Source organism: Notolepis coatsorum (genome assembly GCF_963971535.1).
Source record: "Notolepis coatsorum genome assembly, chromosome: 4".
Taxonomy (NCBI): domain Eukaryota; kingdom Metazoa; phylum Chordata; class Actinopteri; order Aulopiformes; family Paralepididae; genus Notolepis; species Notolepis coatsorum.
This window is the reverse complement of record NC_140168.1, coordinates 16878603-16900404: the sequence shown is the minus strand read 5'-3', so window position 1 is coordinate 16900404 and position 21802 is coordinate 16878603. Positions and strand designations below refer to the sequence as shown.

At 42.9% G+C, this 21802-nt stretch overlaps 1 protein-coding gene across 1 annotated transcript in view; it reads left to right on the top strand.

Annotated features, from left to right (window-relative positions):
* LOC311226431 (sodium channel protein type 3 subunit alpha-like) overlaps positions 1–21802 on the top strand; it is a gene marked incomplete at both ends in the record, with an annotated part of 145760 nt that overhangs the window by 33939 nt on the left and 90019 nt on the right. The window contains 2 exons of the mRNA XM_084311857.1: positions 18624–18765; positions 19788–19985. Of these exons, the coding sequence (XP_084167983.1) occupies positions 18624–18765; positions 19788–19985 (340 nt within the window). The remainder of the gene's footprint in view (positions 1–18623; positions 18766–19787; positions 19986–21802) is intronic.

Below are 21802 nucleotides of genomic sequence, written 5' to 3'. Positions count from 1 at the left end.
TATTCCAGAATTCAGGTCCTTGGCCTGCTGTCAGCCTATGTGCAACGTTTAATCCGAATCGGCCTTGTAGTTTGTGAGATTAGCTGCGGACATATAGACCGCTCACATACATTGATTGAAACATCAGTTTCAAATTAAACATGAGTGGACCTCATTCCCAATCAAAGGCACAGTGTGAAACCATCCAAATATTGCTAATCAGCCTAAGCACTGATTAATCCTATTAAATCCAAATGCTTTTGAAACAACAGGATCTCGAGCCATGCTAGTTCAAGGGTTATAATGAACTAAATACCCATCTGTGTCAAGCTGAAATCCCACGGCTTCAAGGAATTACAGTAGGTGTTCTTGTTAATCACATGACAATGGGTAATAGCAAATAATAGAAAAGCATAATAGGAGATATTAAGCTTAGGTATGGAAGCTGACTTTTGCAGCGCTAATATCAAAGTCTGTCCCAGATAGAGCTTTCTTTATGACATTGTATAGCCATGATGTTAGGCTGTTTGGAAATACAGTAGTATTTCCATTTATTAATGGAAACTGTCACTGTCTATTAGGGGTGTAACGATGCATCGATGCATCGAAATGCATCGATCCTAATGTGACGATTCAACTGCATCGATTTGAAAATGTTAGAATAGATTAGAATCGATTCTAAAAAAAAATGACCTATAGTCCATTCATGCTGAGTGAATCAGTTCCCCCAGCCACATTTGTGTATTCAAATAAATTTTTTGGGGGAATTAACTGATAGAAAAATGTATCGAATCGAATCGTGGTCAAATGAAGAGATTTCATGATGCATTGAATCGTTGCCTGAAGAATCGTAATAGAATCTAATCATTGTGAGGTCGAATCGTTACACCCCTACTGTCTATAAGTCACAGCAGAAGTAGTTTTATATTCTCTTGCGGACTTAGCGTCACAGCGATGTGAATTCAAAGTGTTGTGTCAGTTTGACCTGTGATTGTAGCGCCACCATTGGGCTGATGAAGTGAAGTTTTCCGTGAGGCACTGGCACACCAATATCTGTCACTGTGGCAAATTCCATGTCTCTATCATGTGATTATTGTGAATAGCGCCACCATGTGACCGAATTACACAAAACCTTGCACACCTCTTCCCCATCATGGATGAAACACATGTGGCAAGTTTGGTGCAAAACAGACAAACCGTAACACTTCACTTCCTGTAACGTGCAACATTCAGAATTACAAAATGAAAGATGTTGAAAGAAGCCAGACCCAGGACATACAGTAACCAGCGGGGGAAACTGGAACCTGCCAGAAACTGGAACCTTTGACCAATGACTTTTTGTCCATAAATGGTACTGGACTCTTGGTGTAGATTTGAACATTTAAAGGAAAGTCCTCACAGAAATGCCTTGTTTTTGAAAGCATGCATGATCATATGAACCGCATATGCACCCCACAGCATTCTGCTTGCTGTACCCCCAGACATTTGGACTTGCTGTGCAATGGTTTGCGGTTATTCTGCGTCAAGCCATTTGAGATAATTGATAGTAATTCTAAAGAAATTAACAATGGGCTTCTACTCTTTTGAATTATTTTGAGTGAACTTTAGGACATATCACTCAAAAGAATCCAAAACAGTGGAATCACATGAGTCCGTTTCTAAATCATTCTTGCAGCTGTAACCTTTCTTATAAGCGACTCAAAATACAAGTGAATAAAAGTGATCTAATTGATTTTCAAGAACCCGTGTCCTCTGGCGCAGGTCAATTCATAACCTCATACATCCGGAGACCTAAACGGATCACCTCTACCTCGCAGGGCACTATCAATCTCTGGATCCAAAGATTTCTCTAGGGACTGGCCATATTATACAGGAGGGTCTATTGGCTTGGGAATGCCATTGGCATTATGATCATATGATCAGCTGTTGACAGGGCACATCTCATAGAGAGGCGTCCCATCAGAACACAGTTGCGTGACGCTTTTCTGACACAACTAAGAATACTTGGCAGCTTGGAGCTGCCAGTAGTTTCTCAAAGGACGCCGATTGGTCCGAACCACTATGGTTCGGGCACAAGCACATAACTTGAAGCCTCGCAAGGTGGATTCTTGCCTGATATCGCTAGGCCAGTTGCCATGCAAAGTTATATAACATGGGGCAAACAAACTATGGGGAACTTTTGGGACAGACAGACCGACAGACGCACCTACAGACCGACTTGTACCATCTGCTTGGTCGCAGCTAAAAATACAGGAGCCTAATCTCCAAGAAAGGTTCGAGTTCGAGGGGAAAGAGGATACATCTGATACATCTGAGGGCATTCGGGGGAAATTATGTCATTCCACTCCCAGAAATAGTGGGTCAGTAAGACCAATCTGTTTACAGAGTTTGCCTACAAGTACATAGCTGCCATGGGACAGCTGCATGGGATTTGCTGCATTATGTTTATAAAGATGGCTGTGCTGCATTTCTGCGTGTTTGAGGAGACAGAGCACCACAGAACACAGATATTCATATTCACATCTGAGCCATTTTTTATCTCCCCCCAGGTCTCTAATGGGTATGATAATGGCTGTTTGGACAATAACAGAACAATGAGGATTAGTCTTTCTCTCTCTTTCTCGTTAATTTGAAGCCCGGACTGGCATAGTCAAGGGCACATTATTTATGTTAGCGTGTATGTAGATTATCATCAAATCCAGGACAGTAAAACAGGTTGATTTGTAGAGATTTTGTAGAGATGCCAGGGTGTAGGTTAATAAAAAAACAGCTTTACTTCTGTTACATTTTATCTGGACCCTTTTTTTAGGCTAGCGATGGAGGACGGCAAGTTATTAACCAGGTCAGGAGGGAGGAAGTAGAATACAGGATGCTTAATCTTTTGAGTGTATTCCAACTGTAACGTGTCTGGCTGTGTGATGACGTTAATTTGTGCTAGTGTAGCTACCAAAAGCTACATGAAGATATATACCAATTTCCTCTCTGTGCAGTTCAGTAGAAAGCTATACGGCTGCAAGCTAGCCTAGCTTAGCACAAATGAATGGAAGCGGATACGGACCACTAGCCTATCTTAAAACTCCAGGGCCCTCATTTATCAACAATGCGTAGAAAGTGTTCTATTTCCGTTCCTACGCATGGAATTTAGAATGTGTGTACGCACAGAAAAATCGGGATTTATCAACCGTGCGTACACAGGTCCTACGCACACCTGCAAGTACTCCGTGTTGATGAATGCCACTTGTTCTACGCTCCGCGCTCGTGCACGATTTTAAGTATTTGCATATAGAACCGCCCGTAATTAACCATATACGGTAATGAAACACCCCCATGAAATGTGGAAAAATGGACTAAGCCGAGCGAACGCGTGTTATGGGAGAAATATACGCGACAGGCTGACAGACTTCCTAAAGACCATTGCTGCCTGGGCAGCGCAAACACTAATAAAGACGTTAACCACTGTTTGCCGTTGGTGTCATTAATAACCATGCTGGAATATGACTGCCTTTTTTCATTTAGTTCGATTAATACCCAGGGATTAAAGTTCTCCGTCAATTTGATTCCAAATTGCGGCAGATTTTCCGTAAATGTTCTACCTGCATGGTTTAATATGATTTGTAGAGGCATACAATCTATTTTGATGTCGGTATTAGGTATATAAATTATATATAATAGCTAGGGATGCACAGAAAATTCGGCCACCGGAAATTATCGGCCGAAAATGGTTAAAAAGGCTCTTTCGGCTTTCGGCCGAAAGGGTTTTAGCACCGAAAATATATGACCGAATGTCAAATAACGTGTTGTTGTGATGACGTAATCAAAACACGACTACAGACATAGCATGCACAACGTGTAACGTGAGCAACTTGGCAGCTCTTACTGCATTATACAGCCTGTGATAACTAACTCCTCTTGGGAGTAGGGATGCCCCCCAAAACCCAGTTCTAAACTAAATTAGAAAAAACTGGAGTATTGATAAGCTCCGACGTTAACGGTACTGCTATCGGTAGTCTCTAGGAGCGGATTAGCTACGGAGCTAACAGTGTACCATCCTTCTGCGCCGCAACGGTGGCAGCAACAGTTAACGGTATGTCGAGTTCATACTACACTACACGTATGAAATCGACATAATGTTAACGTTACTCCATTTAAGTGTTTAATTAGCAGCAATCTGTTGTTGAAAATTTTACGTTAAACCGGAAATGGAAACGCAAGGACAGGAAGCTGTCATCAAATCATTGTAGTCATATTGTAGTTTTTTAGTCTTATTAACTAAAAGATTTTAACAAAATAAAAAGCAGCAGCACTATTGCATAACTGAGTCATGTTTGCTACTGTATGTATTTCTTTCTTTAGGGGAGTAGGATATTTGTTTCACAGTTTTAGCATGATGTTTTATAGATGGCTAGGTTAAACACAGGTTTTTGTTTTTAAGGGGGGGGTGTTTGATTTTATTTGATTGAAGTTTATTTCAAATATGCAACACAACAAACAAACATCAAGTACATCAACACCTCTCGTGTGTGTGTGTCTTTATGCAGATCTTTATGCAGTTTTAAAGCACCTTGGCTTTGTTCTGAATGCACTTTGTTGTAGTTATCCTACAGAGAAAAGAAAATGCACTTGACTTTAATGCACATTTTGTTGTATGCAAAGAGAAAATGTTTAAATTGTACAATCTTTCAGCAGTCAGTCTGGAATTAATGTATGCATTCAAAAGTGCTGAATAAATGTTTTATGGGCCCATAATAGTGATTATTAATATTATTTAAGTTAAGTTTAGCCATAATCATGTCTTTTGCCATAATCAGGTAAGCAAAAAAAATTTAAATACATTATATATATATTTATATTACTCATTTTCGGCCTTTCGGCATTCGGTTTTCGGCCAACTATTTCCTATTTTCGGTATCGGTTTCGGCCAAGAATTTCCCATTCGGTGCATCCCTATAGCATAGCCTACATTATGCAACAGTAATTTACGCATAACGCAGCATGGCACAGACACATCACACAGAGCCCCGCGAAGCCTGCATACAGTAAACTAACTTGATCGTTAATATAACTGTTGTCCTTGTATCTTTACGCTTATGAAAACATTTAATAATATTTATAGGCTATAGGCCCTCGTTTGGCCATAATAGCCTATTCTCAAATGGCTAAATCTCCTCGCTGACGGACCCAGTATAGCCTATATCATATATGTCTCCAAGGAATCGTGGGGCTCTGGGGAAGAAAGGTTGGGAACCCCTGCTATAGCCTATATCCTTTATAATGTTATAGGCTATTTTATTTACAGTAGTCTATTTATGATTTGTTTCCATAGCCGGTCTCAGTTATGCTGTGGCTGAGACGGGTCAGGATTAATGAAGCTGCTAGGACTAGACTGCTTCTCGGCTACGAATTAAAGCCACGATTGAAAATAATGTACTAGCTTTCTTGACAATAGCATATACTATAACAATAATACGAGAGCATACAAGAACAATGAATCTCACTGCCATGTATAGCCTGCCTATGTGATCAATAAAAACGCGAACTTGAATTCCATCACGTCTGTGCGGGAGTGCACAAATAAACTGTGTTAGTCTCAGTGAAGTTTCAACGGAGGTCATCTATTCTAACCAACAAATTGAAGTAGAAAGCATTTCGTTGTGACCAATCTTATTTGGAAACATGACACACAAAATAATAGTATTTCGCTTTTTATTTTAAACAATATTTAATCGCGTTTGGAGGTGGGTGTTCTGCGTCTGCCCCCCCCCCCCCCCGTGCCAAACAAGCAGGCCAACTGTGCTCTAAAGGGCTCTTGTTCGTGCGTGAGCCCGTTATAATTGCGCTCCCGTTGGGTCGTTCGTTGGGTTGGTCAGAGTCATTAACTATGGCTTCAGTGGATAACCCCAACCACCTGCATTTAAGCGATATTTTAATTACAGATACCCCAGTAATAACATTACAATACAATACAATGTGTGCCTTCCTCCCGGTCACCAGCAACGACATGTATCAGCCAAATGCACATCGCAACATTGACTGAGTGGAATCCCCTTTTTTTTTTTTTACTTACATTTTTATTTAACATTTATAGACATACAACACTTAGACAATACTTACAATGACATCCATAACACAACAATATACAAACATGGGCCCCTTGAATATGGCGTCGTTCAGCCGCCCAGACCCCCATAAGAGGGACCCCCCTCCTCCCGCTATCCACCCCTAGAAACCGGGCTCCCCCACATCTCAGGTCCGTCCCACGTGGGGCCGAGCACTCAGCGACACGGGTCCCTTGAATTTAATTGGGCAAGGCTCAGTAGAGGGGCGAGGGGTGGTACTCCCTCCCACCGAGCCAAGCCCGCTACCTCCCATGTCACCAAGCACCCCACCCCATGCACAACCATGCGGAAACGATGCCCCCCCCCCCGACATTGCCCCCCCTGAGTTAAGCCCGTAGAACTCCCCCATATCCCAGGCCGATGCGCGCGGAGCCGGGCCCCCAGCTCAAACCATTAGAAAGTTTATTTCCACAGTATGACATACCAGATTTGCAAATACAGTACTGTGTGTGATACAAAAAGAGTCTAGAAAAGAGAGTATATACATTTGACGTAGAAACTGAACATTGGAGGAGGTTGGGTAGGTGGGGGGGGGGGGGGGGGGGGTTGGGGGGGGGGGGGGGTGGGGGGGGACTGTACATTGGAGGTGGTTGGGTGGGTGGGGTGGGGGGGTTGGGTAGGTTGGATAGGAGGGGTGGGTGGGGGACACTGTACAACTGTACAAGCAAAACTGTACATTGGAATATTGACAAAACCATACTTGGTCATTTACTGTACATTGGAGGGGGTTGGGTTAGGACATTTACAGGGGCCAGTTTCGAATTGCAGTCTCCCGTAGGTGTTCTTTGAGAGTGGTTTTGAAAGTGGGTAGTGATTCACATTCCTTTGGGTAGGGCGTTCCACATTGATGTGGCATAATTGCGAAACATGTTTAGTCCCTTGTTTGAGCCGAATCTGGGTTTAACATGATTTGTGGAGCTCCCTCTGGTGTTGTGATCGTGGTATTCACTGACCTTAGTGTATTTTGACATGTACATGGGTACCTTGGTCGTGTAGTGTATCTTGTAGACCAGGCCCATTGCAAGTTGCTGTACTCTGTCGTCTACTCTAAGCCATCCTAGGTTGTCAAAGTGGGCAGGGGTGAGGTGGGTTCTAGAAGTAAGGTCAAGCAGTAGTCTGACCAGTTTGTTTTGAGATGTTTGTAATTTAGTTTTTAGCGCCTTTGAGGTGCTTTGGTACCATGAGGTGCAAGCATAGTCGTAGTACCCTTGAATGAGTGCTCCTGCCAGAGTCTTCAGGGTATTCTTGTTTACCAGAGAGGAGATCCGGTACAAGAATCAAGTTCGTTGGTTGACTTTTTTTATTACCTTGGATGCCATTTTGTCACAGGAAAGATTTTCCTCTAGGATGGAACCTAGGTATGTAATTTCATCTTTCCTTGTGACAATATTGTCACCCACTGTAACTGAGAAGCCGTCGGTCTTACTGAGTTTGTTATTTGATCCGAATAGAATGGACTCTGTTTTACCCAGGTGTAATGATAGTTTGTTATCAGCGAGCCCGGTGCAGATTCTGCCGGGTTCTGAGCTGAAGGTTTTTTCAACCTGTAACTTGTTCTTGTCAGAGACCAGCAGGGCTGAGTCGTCTGCAAACAAGAACAAGTTGCAGTCACAAGCTGACGACATGTAATTTGCATAAATTAGGAACAGTAGCGGTCCTAATATGCTTCCTTGTGGAACACCACAGCTCACTGTGAGGGGGGGGATAGGGTACCGTTTACCTCCACCATCTGTTCTCTCCCCTCAAGGTAGGATTGCATCCAGCTCACTGATAGACTATCAAAACCAATTGCTTTTAGCTTGTCAATCAGAATGGAGTGATTGCAGTGTCGAAGGCCTTTTGTAGGTCCAGCATGACCATGTCGCGTCCACCTCTTGTTTATGTGGTCGTTCAAATAGAGAAGGCATGTGTCAGTGGAGTGGGATGTTCTGAAGCCAGATTGGAATTCGTAGATTCGATTTTTTTCCGCTAGGTACTTTTCAACCTGTTCGTAGAATTTTTTTTCCATGACTTTCGAGATGGAGGTAAGAATAGAAACAGGGCGGTAGTTGCCTGGGTCTAATTTACTGCCCTTTTTGTGCAGGGGGGTTACTCTCGCAATTTTGAAGTCCTTGGGGACGTGTCCCTGTTTTATGGAGAGGTTTATTATGTGTGTGATGACTGGGGTGATGGCGGCTGCTGAGTCTCTGAGGAATTTGGAGGGGATGTTGTCATGGCCATTGGCCAGTGGCCTTGTTAGGTTGGAGGGCCCTCAGTTTTTTAAGTACCTCATCTGTTGTTACCATTTCCAGTTTGAAGTCGTCTTTGCGGACCCCTGTAACATTCGGGGTTCTGTCCTACCTTAGGATGGTACCATACTGTCTGTCTGGTGTACTTCACTTTGTTGTTTGGGTTGCACTAATTGTATGTCACTTATGATTTGCTGTCTCGCACTGATTGTCTGTCACATCTGGAAGCTGTCACTGGCTGTCATTCTGGCTGTCACTAATTGACAGGTTGGAATATTAGAATGTGGCCTTATAATGAATTCTCTGTTCTCTTGTTCCCTGCTAGAGCTTCACTATTATCTACGAGCAGTACCGCCTTAACGAGTGCTGACCCGTCTGTGCTCCGTTGACGCTAGGCGTCCGTGTACTCCGCTACGGCTTGTTCTCTTAAAGGGACATGTACTGCTATTCCTAGCACTATTTGGGCAACTTTACACAATTCCTGTGAGTGTATTGAAGACATCTGTACGTTTTTTTTCAAAAAAATGCATTGTTTTATATTTCTAATCAAGTACTCAAAACCATAATTTTTCAGCTTCAAGATTTCAGGCTGTTATGGCCTGGCTCCGCCCATAAGCACTTTGAGTGACAGTCAGTCCACACAGTCTGTGACTGGTAGACAGAGATAGAGAGAGAGAGAGAGGGATGGGGTGAGAGAGAGAGAGAGAGAGAGAGAGAGAGAGAGAGAGAAAGAGAGAGAGAGAGAGAGAGAGAGAGAGAGAGAGAGAGAGAGAGAGAGAGAGAGAGAGAGAGAAAAAAAGACAGGTCGTTCTTTTTTTCTCTGCCTCTCGGTGTGCTGCGGCAGCTTGTGGGGGGGGGGGGCCCTCCCTTCCTCCCTCTCTCTTCCTTTTTTTCTTTCTATCACTCTCCCGTTCGGAGGTGTGTGTCGCGTGGACCGGCAGGTCCCCCCCCCCCCCCCCGCCCAAGTGCTCCTGAATGCTCTATCTCTCTCTCTCTCTCTCCCTCCAGAGTATGAGGAAGTGGTTTTCCACTCGCTGTGTACAGTCAGTCTATGTAGATTGTGGGCGGGCATTAGCTACAACCACATAGCCAATCACATCGCTGTCTGCTACCCAGAGCCTGAGTAACGTCATTCAGGCCTTCAAATCAGGATGGCCTAATTTACTGGAGAAGGAAATGATCTGAGCTGAATCAGAGCAATCCGCCAATATGGTATTTAGACATTGATACGAACTCCTATATAATACAATGCTAGAGACTGAAAAAGGACATTTATAGTACATGTCCCCTTTAATAAAGAGAATTCTCCGTCTCTTTCCTCGACCATTGGAACTCCCACTTATCTGCTATCGTAACAGACCCCTAGGTTTTTGTAGTAAGCTACTATGTGTTCTACCCCATAATGCCCTGAGTCGGAGGGTAGTTTGTTTTGTGTTGTGGCTATGTTTGTGAAGAAAATGTTTAAGTAATTGGCTACATCCAGCTTGTCTGTGATGAGCGTGTTGTCCGTCTTTATGTTTATGTTTGAGAATCTGGTTTTAAGTTTTTTACTGCAGCCTAGTTGATTATTGAGTAATTTCCAAAGTTCACATGGTTTGTTTTTGTTTTCATCAGTTTTGATTTTGGAGTTTACGTCGTTTCTTAGTCTGTTTCTTTCCAGTTTGAGTTCAGTCACGTGGGCTTGGAGTTCACTGCTCGTGCTTTTTGTAAGCTTTGACTGACTTTTACAAAACTAGGGCTGAGCCCAAACGTTCAAACGTTCAAACCTTCGTTCGTTACGTTGGCATTCGCATTCTAAATCAACATTCGAATTTTTTATTATTAAAAAAATAATAATAATAATATTCATTCTGTTTAAACCAATGGGGTTTTTCTTCACAGTTGCAGATAACGATTAGGCTACACTAATATTATAGTATTAAAATAAACTGATGAGTTATATTGATTAAAGAAAGTTGATTTAATTGATTTAGTTGGGCTGGGGCTTCTCCCTGGGTTGGGCTGGGTCTGGAAAGTTGATTTAATAAAAAAGAAAGACTAATTTAATCAGATTAATCACTTTATTCAAATTGAGGATTTAGTTTAAGGATATATAAAACAAAAATTAAATAAAAAAAAAACGAAGGTTGAACGTCCGTTAGAAAAAGCCTGACGAAGTTCGAATCCCAAAAACAGGCTTCGGGAGCCTTACTGAGCACACGAAACAGAATTTAGGAACGCTAAGGTCTAGAGCAGTGGTTCCCAAACTGTGGTGCCCTCTAGGTGGTGCGTGACATGAAAAGGCTAATGGTGGTAAAAAAATATATATATATATTTTTTCTTTTTTACAATAGAATTTCATACAAATCTTAGTCAAACCTTTAGTATTATGGATATTAAACATGCTGGCAGAGTACATGCATCCATGTTGTCGTGAACATTTTAATTAAATAAAGAAATTCCCTATCCATCCGTGGGAAGAGATAAAATAAAAAATTTAATAAAAGGTCGGGAGGTGACAGGGGGTGCACGGGGGTGCACAGGAGTCCACGGGAGGCGTAAACAACACTCGGAAGAGGAGTGGCAGGGGTGCAGGCCTCTTATCCAGGTTCGGTGATTGGGTGATAGCCGGAAGGTGTGTCTGGCACAGGCGAGTAGGATGATGGTGAGACGGGAACAGGAAGGGGACCATGTATGGGCATGGGGACCTGCTGACAGACAGGGGAGAGAAAAGCCCTGGCTGTGGCTGTAACAAAAACAAGTAATCCCGAGTAGATTTATACTCTATGATGACTCAGACACACACACACACACATACACACACACACACACACACACACACACACACACACACACACACACACACACACACACACACACACACACACACACACACACACACACACACACACACACACACAATTGCACCACATGCATGCACACACACACATGCACACACACACACTGACTCACATTCACATGCACGTACACATTCACACACACACAATTGTACAGCATGAATACATACACAAGCTCACATACACACATCCATGCACACACATACGACATGCTTGCATGTAGACACATGCACGCACACACACACACACACACACACACACATAGATACACACATACACACACACACATACATGCACACACATACGACATGCATGCATGTAGACACATGCGCTCGCGCGCACACACACACACACACACACACACACACACACACACACACACACACACACACACACACACACACACCTCTTTTCTAAGTCTTTTCTTTTCTTTCCTCCGTTGTATACTTCTGAGCTCATCTTCTTCTAGCCAATGGGCATCAAGGATTATGCCTGGATGGATGACCCCAATCATCATATATTCACTTTAAACTTTTGCCCTTGTCCAGTAATACTGTGTATGCCGGTATGGGACCTGCTCTCCTAACCTCCTATACGGTACAACAGGACTTTCCTTTGGGATTAAGTGCAAATATTCCGTTGTTGCCACATATAACAGATGCCCTTCCCTCACTCTCACACAACATTATGTGCGTTTCCGCGTTGCCTGTCGTTCAAGTTCCAGTGTCCCAGTTTCGTTTAGTTTCTTTTCGTTTCTTAGTTGTCATGCAGAAGTACAGAATACTTTTATACAAAATGCTTCTTTCTGTTACGCTCCAGAGACTGTGCTAGACAAAAATAGATAAGTATAAAATAAAATAAGTATAGCAAGTAAAAAATAGAAGTCACGTACGTGGTGGACACAAGTGTTCAGTATGTACATTATGTACAATGTTCAATGCAGAGTAGAAGTAACTGAGTTACCATACAATATACTATACAATATATTAATATACAATCTACTATATAGTGCAAAGCAGAAATGGGATGAGGTACAATTTTTTTTGTTTTACTCATAGGTTCTTCCATTTCACTGGTTGTTAGTCTTTTAATTGTTTTTATTAATTTTAAATTGTTTTATTCATTTAATTTTTGTCTATATCTCCTGTAGCACTCTGATATTCTCACGAATGTAGAGCGCGGTACAAATTGAATCCATTATTATTATTATTATTATTATTTAGGTACAATTTACAGTAAGGTGTACTGAGGTATGGGTTGTAGTGCAAATTCTTTACCAATAAATATAAAGTGTGTTTAGGTGTTCTAAAGTGTGTAAAGTGGGTGCTGCAGTGAGTTGTTTGTTTAAAGTGAGTGTGCGCGTGTGGATGTGTGTGCTGTGAGTGCATTTGATGGTTGTTACATAGTGTTATTGTTCGTTGAGCATCCTGAAGGCCTGGGCCTGTTTGTTTTTATTTGTCACATATAACGTACATGTACTTTACAGTGAAATGCTTGGTGCTGTATGAGCCCCTGAGAATGTGCTTAAGTAGTAAAGAGGAATAACACTATACAATATACAATATACAATACAATCCACATGCTAAAGTACAATCCAAGTACAGTGAGTAAAGATGCAGACAATGAGGTACAAATGCAGACAATGAGGTGCAAAAACTTTAAGGCACGGTGCAAATGCAAACGAGGTATGAATGTAGTGCAAATCTCTTTAATAAATAGATAAATATAATGTAGTGTTAATAAAGTGTCTAAAGTGAGTGTTACGGTGAGTGTCTGTTTAAAGTGAGTGTGTGCCTGTGTGGATGTGTGTGCGGTGAGTGTAGATGTAGATGGATGGCTTGACGGTGTTACATAGAGTCAAAGAGCATCCTGATGGCCTGCAGGGATAGAAGCTCCTTCTGAGTCTCTCTGTTGCATCACAAGACGTGTAAAAACATCGATGCCGAAGATACTGCACATGTTTATTATATCTCTCAGTATCATCTGTACAGAAAACAACAACCCCCCCCCCCCAAGCAGCAGCACTGCTTTCACTTTTCTCACAGAGCACACGCTTATGGCACTTAAGAGGTGATCAGACTACTTCGCTTACACTTTGGCTTCTAGTGTTACCACGGCGAGGGGGGAGCGTGGCAGGAGCGTGGCTCTCCTACAGGAACCCAAGCTCACAGAGGATGTAACGTACACAGGCGACAGCGTCTCCGGGGCCCGGTTGCTATGGATACGCCCGGCACCTATAGCCTAACACGCACCTTGTTTTTAATATTTCATCACATGACAAGCAGGGAGGTTGACATTGAGTGTACAAAGGATAGCGCCTCACTACCTACCGGGTGAGGTAATGAGATTAGCAACACTAGCTGGGTCCTTTCTTACTGTTAGGTCGCTGGCTCCATTAGATGCCTCTGGTCAGTGTAAATAGGGCATGGCTCCTCTATTCACAAAGCATTTATCTTGCCACTAAAAGTGCTTCTGAATAGCACTAAGTATCCAGCAAGGATTTTCCTCTTAGAAGCCATTTACAAAGCTGTTCAGGACACAGTTTTTTTTTATTAAAAAGAATTAGAGATTAAAATCCCCCCCCCCCCCCCCCCCCTTGGTGCTATAACAGCTTTCTTTATTTTATTTTAAAAAAAATATTACATTTTTTACTTTATTTTCAACTAGACAATTCCGTGGGGGAAATTGTGAAAGTGAGGTCGCAGCCGATGCATCGCTGCTGTGTCTGTGCTGAACGAGACGATGTTGGAACTGTGGCCCCGCTCCCAAGTAGCCCACCCCTGACTCTTTTCTTTTAAGCCACAGATCCCGTTGTTTTTGTTGTTTGTTTGTTTTTGTTTTTGTTTTCTGTTTTTTGTTTTTGTTAACTTTCTTGTTACCACTTCATCCAATTGGACAGCACCTTGCTTCCTTTTTTTATCTTATTTGTTTTTTCCTGTTGTTACTATACAGTGTATACACATATATTCATCATTTCTTTCCCCCCTAATTTTTATTTACCCTTTCTTTTATATAGTCTCTCTCTCCTTGTACAGTGTCCTTGAGTCTGAGAAAGGCGCTTCTCTCTCCAAATCCAATTTATTATTATTATTATTATTATTATTATTATTATTATTGGAGCCGATGCTGGAACTGTGTCTGTGCGACAACTGGTTCATGAGACATGAGAGGGGGCAGTGTGCATGTGTACGTGTACGCGCGCACGTGTGTGTGTGTATGTGTACGTGTGTGTGTATGTGTGTGTGTGTTTGTGTGTGTGTGTGCGCGCACGTGTGTGTGTGTACGCGTGTGTGTGTGTGCGTGCGTGTGTGTGTGTGTGTGTGTGTGTGTGTGTGTGTGTGTGTGTGTGTGTGTGTGTGTGTGTGTGTGTGTGTGTGTGTGTGTGTGTGTGTGTGTGTGTGTGTGTGTGTGTGTGTGTGCGTGCGTGCGTGCGTGCGTGCGTGTGTGTGTGTGTGTGTGTGTGAGTGAGTGAGTGGAGCAATGTCTGTGCCCTTATATGGGCTGGTGAATTGACTGTGACCTGGCTGGGTTCGTTGACGGTCGTTAAAGTCGATTTGTGACTGCGACACTGTGTCAGCTGAAACTTTCCTAAGTAATAGCAACCCGCGTTGGAGCAAGCCGCTATAGTTTTGACACCTGGTGGCGAGGCATGGCAAGGTTGGGGTGGAAAAAATTATAATAATATGTGGGATAATAGTAGTTGTTTATGGATTTGAGGGAATTAAAAAGTGTTTGGGCATTTTTCATTACAGTTTTTCTCAATTGCTTTGGTGCATTTCTCTGATCAGAATTAAAGTTCTCATAACTGTTAGTTCAACCTCCACAACATTTTGTAATTTGTGCACATCATAGTAGCAGTTTCTCATTCCTCCGAACAAATTGCAAATGCTTTTGGACATGCATCAATTGCTTTCATACAATTCTCTGCTGTTTTATAACATTATCATTTGCTTAGGTCATGTCAGTCAAAATGAACTATACTTATGACTGCTGAATAGTCATTCCCTATAAAACTAATAGTCCTCATTTCATTGCTTGAGTCATTACATACAAATATGTTGAACTAGTTTGTCAAAATCTGTCAAGCAAATTTTATACATTTCTTTATAATTTTTCCCCTGAATGGAGCTGGATGCCAGGGAATCGCTGCACACATTCATATATGTTGATGAGGCGGGTTTCAATCTGGCAAAAGGTAGAAGGCGTGGAAGGAATCGCATTGGACAGAGAGCAACCACTGATGTCCCAGGCCAACGAGGAGGGAATATTACAATGTGTGCAGCCATCTCAGAAAATGGCGTACTCACCCATATGCCCCGCATTGGTCCATACAACACACAACATCTGCTGACTTTTTTAGACACTCTTTACAGGGACATAGTCCCTGAGAATGAGAGGGGTCTAAATGGAGACCATCTGAACAAGTACGTTGTTGTATGGGATAATGTGCGTTTTCACCACGCAATTCTTGTCACACAGTGGTTTGCAGCACATGAAAGGATGCTGGTGGAATATCTCCCTCCCTACTCCCCATTCCTGAATCCAATAGCCAGACAGACAGGAACGTCTGGATGTGAATGAAAGATTTACTGTACTGTGTATGTTGTATGTTCCAATTCAGTTCCAATATGTACTGCAATATTGTTTACAGTTGTGCACAGCTCTACCCAAAGGCCAAAGGGTGTTTCTTATGTTTGTTGTAAATTAGTTTGTATTTTTCTTTTGCACAATGCTGTGAACAAATTAAAATTGCAAAGAGCATATGCAGTAAAAATGTGAAACATACGTGTCTTGTACTCATTTACCTCACTAAATACAGCAATGTGTAACTGTAGATTTCAAATGGCTGTGCAAATAGTGTATAGTGCTGTCTTGAGCATTTTCAGAAAGTGTCACCAAGATCTGACTTTTTTGCATTGGAAAACACTTACAGAGTGAACTGTCATAACGAAAACATGGCAAAGCCATTTGACTATCTTGTTCATAAACAATGGTGTCAGGACTTTTCATTTTGATGACAGTGACACTTTCATTGACATGAATACTTGCTTTTGAGGAATGAATTATCCATTTTGAGCAAGTGACACGCTTCTGCAGGTTATCACCTAGGTTTTGCAGTTTGTACTAATTGTTTTGAGAAATGCACTAACAGTTATGAGAACTTTAATTCTGATCAGAGAAATGCACCAAAGCAATTGAGAAAAACTGTATTTTGAGTCAAGCAAAGCGAATGTGATTTTAACATATTTTGATTGCCAAAATATAATTTTGACAATCCATAATACTCATCAAACATCATACTGTTTGATCACCTCTGCAATTATTATAGCACATCAACAACAAGGTCAACTCCACCCCGACAATACGAGCTAATGTCGGTTACTGGCTGAATGACTGGCTGACTGACTGACTGACTGACTGACTGACTGACTGACTGACTGACTGACTGACTGACTGACTGACTGACTGACTGACTGACTGACTGACTGACTGACTGGCTGTCTGACTGACTGGCTGACTGGCTGTCTGACTGGCTGGCTGACTGACTGACTGACTGGCTGTCTGACTGGCTGGCTGACTGACTGACTGACTGACTGACTGGCTGGCTGGCTGACTGACTGGCTGACTGGCTGTCTGACTGGCTGGCTGACTGACTGACTGACTGACTGGCTGGCTGGCTGACTGACTGGCTGACTGACTGACTGACTGACTGACTGACTGACTGACTGACTGACTGACTGACTGACTGACTGACTGACTGCCATGTGTACTGTCTGTGTGTGTGTGTGTCTGTGTGTGTGTGTGTGTGTGTGTGTGTGTGTGTGTGTGTGTGTGTGTGTGTGTGTGTGTGTGTGTGTGTGTGTGTGTGTGTGTGTGTGTGTGTGTGTGTGTGTGTGTGTGTGTGTGCGCGTGTGTGTGTGTGTGTGTGTGTGTGTGCGTGTGTGTTCAGTCTGGACTCCTTGGGAGGAGGAGTTTTGTTAGAGAGAGGAGGTGCTGCCTCTCCACTCTGGTGTGTCGTCTGCTCAGCTTCACTACAGGCCTGTCAGGGAGATGTCTGCCTTCATGCTCCTCCTTCCCACAGTACGCTACGTTACTAAGACTGTCTGCCTGCTGGACTAGCTAGCTGGCTGGCTGGCTGGCTGGCTGGCTGGCTGGCTGGCTGACAGGATGACAGGCTGGCTGGATGGATGACAGGCTGGCTGGATGGATGACAGGCTGGCTGGATGGATGGTTGGAATGGATGACTGCCTGGATAGATGGATGGATAGATGGTTGAATGGGTGGATGGATAGATGGATGAATGGATACAGTAGATGGCTGGCTGGATGGATGGATGGATGACTGGATGGATGGATAGATGGATGAATGGATACAGTAGATGGCTGGCTGGCTGGATGGATAGATGGATGGATGATTGGATGGATGATTGGATGGATGAATGAATGACTGGTTGATGTCTGTCTGTCTGTCTGTCTGTCTGTCTGTCTGTCTGTCTGTCTGTCTGTCTGTCTGTCTGTCTGTCTGTCTGTCTGTCTGTCTGTCTGTCTGTCTGTCTGTCTGTCTGTCTGTCTGTCTGTCTGTCTGTCTGCCTGTCTGTCTGTCTGTCTGTCTGTCTGTCTGTCTGTCTGTCTGTCTGTCTGTCTGTCTGTCTGGCTGACAGACGTGATCTACAGCTGTTCCAAGAGTGCACCGCTCCCACCCAGCTGTTTTCCTGTCATTACTAAATCATTCTGCTCTCATCCAGCTCGCCCTGGACTCAAATAGTTGCTGTAATGCCACTGTGCTGACAATACAGACCAGAGAGGGAACATTTTCTAAACTGCAACTTGACTCTATATCTGGCTCCAGAGTAATCCCTGTCAGAGCGCCTGTCTGCGTTTCAAGTGCCCTCTTCAGTTGGAATAATGATGCTGATGAGAGCCGGACTCACTCTTCCTCTTCAGCCCCCTGTGGAGTCAGAGGCCACGGGGGAACATTTAGCGACTGGAAATGTTTTCAACCTTGATAATAATAATAACGCATAACGCCGGCTGCACGCTACCATGGCTGTATCTCATCCAGCTGCTTTTCTAGGCCAAATGGACTGTGTGTTTATATAGCGTTTTTAATCCAAAGCGCTTTACAACTTACTCCTCACATTCACCCATTCACTCACACATTCACACAGCGACGGCGGAGGCGACCACGCAAGGTGCCAACCTGCTCATCGGGAGCAGTTAGGGGTTAAGTGTCTTGCTCAAGGACACTTCCGACACGCTGCTGGTGTTAAGGTGCCAGACCAGAGACCCAGACGCAGAAAACAGTAGAACACTGAGAAAGCCCAATGCTGGGTGTATTTATTGAGGTCTTATGGCCTATTATGGCCTACAAACCTAGCTGTAATCAGTGTTGCCCTGTTTCTTTTGTTCACTTGTTTGTTGTTGTTGTTTGAATGAATTGTTTCCTGTGTGTGTATTGTGCAGGAAGTGTCCAGATGGGTTTGACTGTCTGAAGGTAGGGAGGAACCCTAACTACGGCTACACCAGCTTCGACAGCTTTGGCTGGGCCTTCCTGGCTCTGTTCAGACTCATGACACAGGACTACTGGGAGAAGCTGTTTCACCAGGTCAGATTTTAGACTATCATATTATTTACCCCACGTTTTACACAGAAATGTTCCATGTATGTTACGTACCCACAGGTACGAGGCCTAGTCCACACGTACACAGGTGTTTGTGAAACCGGGGGTCTTTTCCTGAACGGCCATCTTGGTCCATATATGGGACGCCTAGGCTTCCCCAATCTTGGCACCAAGAGGATTCCTTCTTTTAACTGGACATTGATTGATTGATTGAAAACTTTATTAACAGATTGCAGAATGGGTACAATACAGTACGGCTCAATACACACAACTGTTAAAGGAACACTCCAACATTTTGGGAAATTAGCTTATTTGCCATCTACCCTGGAGTTAGACAAGAAGATACATACCTTTTTCTTCTCTGTGCATGCAGTAGGAGTAGGAAGACGTTGGGAACAAGGCTAATGGAGGAACCTACTTCCAGTGACTGACGCTAAGCTAGGCTAACGGTGCGCGTCTTCCTACTCCTTTGCAGGCCGCGTCCTTCGAAGGCTACAACCCCTGAGACACAGCTTGCATGTGAACTGGGCCATTAGTAATGACGTCAGCGTTTCCATGAGGTCCAGTTTCACATGTACAGTACAGTACACACGAATGCACCGCGTGTTGTCTCTGAAAATCTTCACCCCGGCAGTTTTCAAAAAGGTGTCCAGTTTCAGTGACCTAAAATGCAGTTTACGTTGTGGACGAAAGGCCAAACCACTTAAAATAAGCTACAGTTTCAACAACACCCTTGTCCATGTGGACTATGCCTTGGTACATGTGGACATAAGCATTTCTTTTGTTTTATTTGTTTAAAAAATATATGTATTTGTCACATAAGGTACATGTACATTATAGTGAAATGCTTGGTTCTGTATGACCGTCCTGAAATTGTGCTTCATACAGTAAAAGAAAGTAAAAGAATAAAGACCAAACACTATACAAAATATGAAAAACAAAACTACAAAATGCTATAATGCTAAATGCAAAAGTGAGTGTCTCTGATGCCACATCTTCACCCTCAGACTCTGCGCTCGGCGGGAAAGACTTACATGGTGTTCTTTGTGCTGGTGATCTTCATGGGTTCCTTCTACCTGGTCAACCTGATCCTCGCTGTGGTGGCCATGGCCTACGAGGAGCAGAACCAGGCCACCATCGCTGAGGCCTGGGCCAAGGAGAGGGAGTTCCAGATGGCTATGGAGCACCTCCACAGAGAGCAGAGAGTAGGTGCAGCTTTGTATTGGTTTATTATTGGTTTATTATATGGATCCCCATTAGTCTACTACACCCATGGGTGAAAGACTATTCTTCCTGGGGTCCGAACACATAACAACACTGGAGTAATAACGAAAACTATAAAAACACAAGAAACACTTAAGTACATTCTCAATATCTTCAAAATCACAACACAAAAAGGCTCCAACCACAAATACAATACTAACTAAATAAATCAATAACTCAACTGTATTTCATTATTCATAACAGCGTTTTTCAACTTTTTCTTAAAAGTACATTTGTTTCTGATCATCATTATCTTCACAGGTATACAATTCCAGTATGCAGCAGCTCTATACATTACGGTTCTCTTAAGTGAATTTGTTCTTGGTAGAGGTAAAGTAAAATGAAGACCCACGGCGTGTCTGGTGACATAGCCATGTCTAGTATTGGTGGGTTGTAGTTCTGAACACAAAGACTCAGGTTTACCAATTTTATAAATATTAAACAAAAATTTTACAAGGCTGCATGCCAGCCTCTGATTCCACACTCTTAGAAGAAAGGGTTCATTAGGGTACTATAAACCTGAACGCTATGGTTCTTTATCCGCTACCTATTATAACAGTGTGCACGCCAAGGATTTCCACGTGTGTGCTGTATGATTTGCAGCTCTACCACAAACATACTGTTTTCAACCTTTCAAACGTTTGTGTCCCAAGCACATATCCGAATATGATTCAATATTTCTGCGTTTCTGTATCCAACCTTAATGCAAATACAATAAATCTGACCAATTCAACGTTATTCCAGACACTTAGAAAGGACCATAGAAAGAAACACTGAAACACATAGCACAACAATACAAAACATATAAAACTGTAAAAACAACAATTCTTCTAAATAAATACACAGTCAAAATACATAGAGGCTCTTTCGCCAATGTCGCCACAAGATAGAGTTGAACCTGGTGTTACCTTTGACAGGATTAACAAAGGCCACAATAACACTGTTCAACGAGTCATCTAACCGAGTCACCTGTACATAAGGTTTCTTACGTGCCTTAAATGGACTTCCTTTAACTGTGACTGTTGTGAAGGGCCAGATTAAACTGAGAATCTACCGTTATTGTTTTATATACTTTGTATATTATTTATATATATACGGAATATCCCTTTACCTACGTTCAAACCAGAGCAATATTCACTCTCCTTATTGGATAGCGCCCTAGGCTCCAGGCAGTCTCGCACTCAGACAGGTGCAGTGGGCGAGTTTGGGGCATGTCAGAACATGCCCGGAGGCAGTGTATTGATTCAAGACCAAAGTGGTTAGGTTTGGAACTAGATAATCACTTAAGTATATATGCTGGCGCAGGTGTGCCCAGCAGTATTTTCATTCAGTTCGTCTAAAGCAGCAGTGTGACAAGTTCGGTAACATTGAAGTGAGCAACCGTGCGTTTAGAACATGTGCGAATAGAATAGTAAAAGTGTCAGAGTTTAATGAAGTAACGTCAAGTTCGACCTAATCTAATGTGAAGTAAATAGTCGTTAATTTATTGTATATCGTGCAACCCAGTTCGTTCGTGTGTAGCATTGGACATGTGCACAGGAGAATCGGCGTCGGCGATTGCAGAACCATTACTGGTTGGATTATATTGATTTGGAACATGGTACCCGGAGAAGAGCATCGTTGATTTCCACTATCGTTTGGGATTCAACCTCGTGAGGATTATAACTCGGGCCTGCCTCGTGGACGGGGCTGGCTAGCTGTCATCAATGCTGTCGGGCATTTGGATTACAATTATTGCTTTGCTGCTGATCAAGGGAGT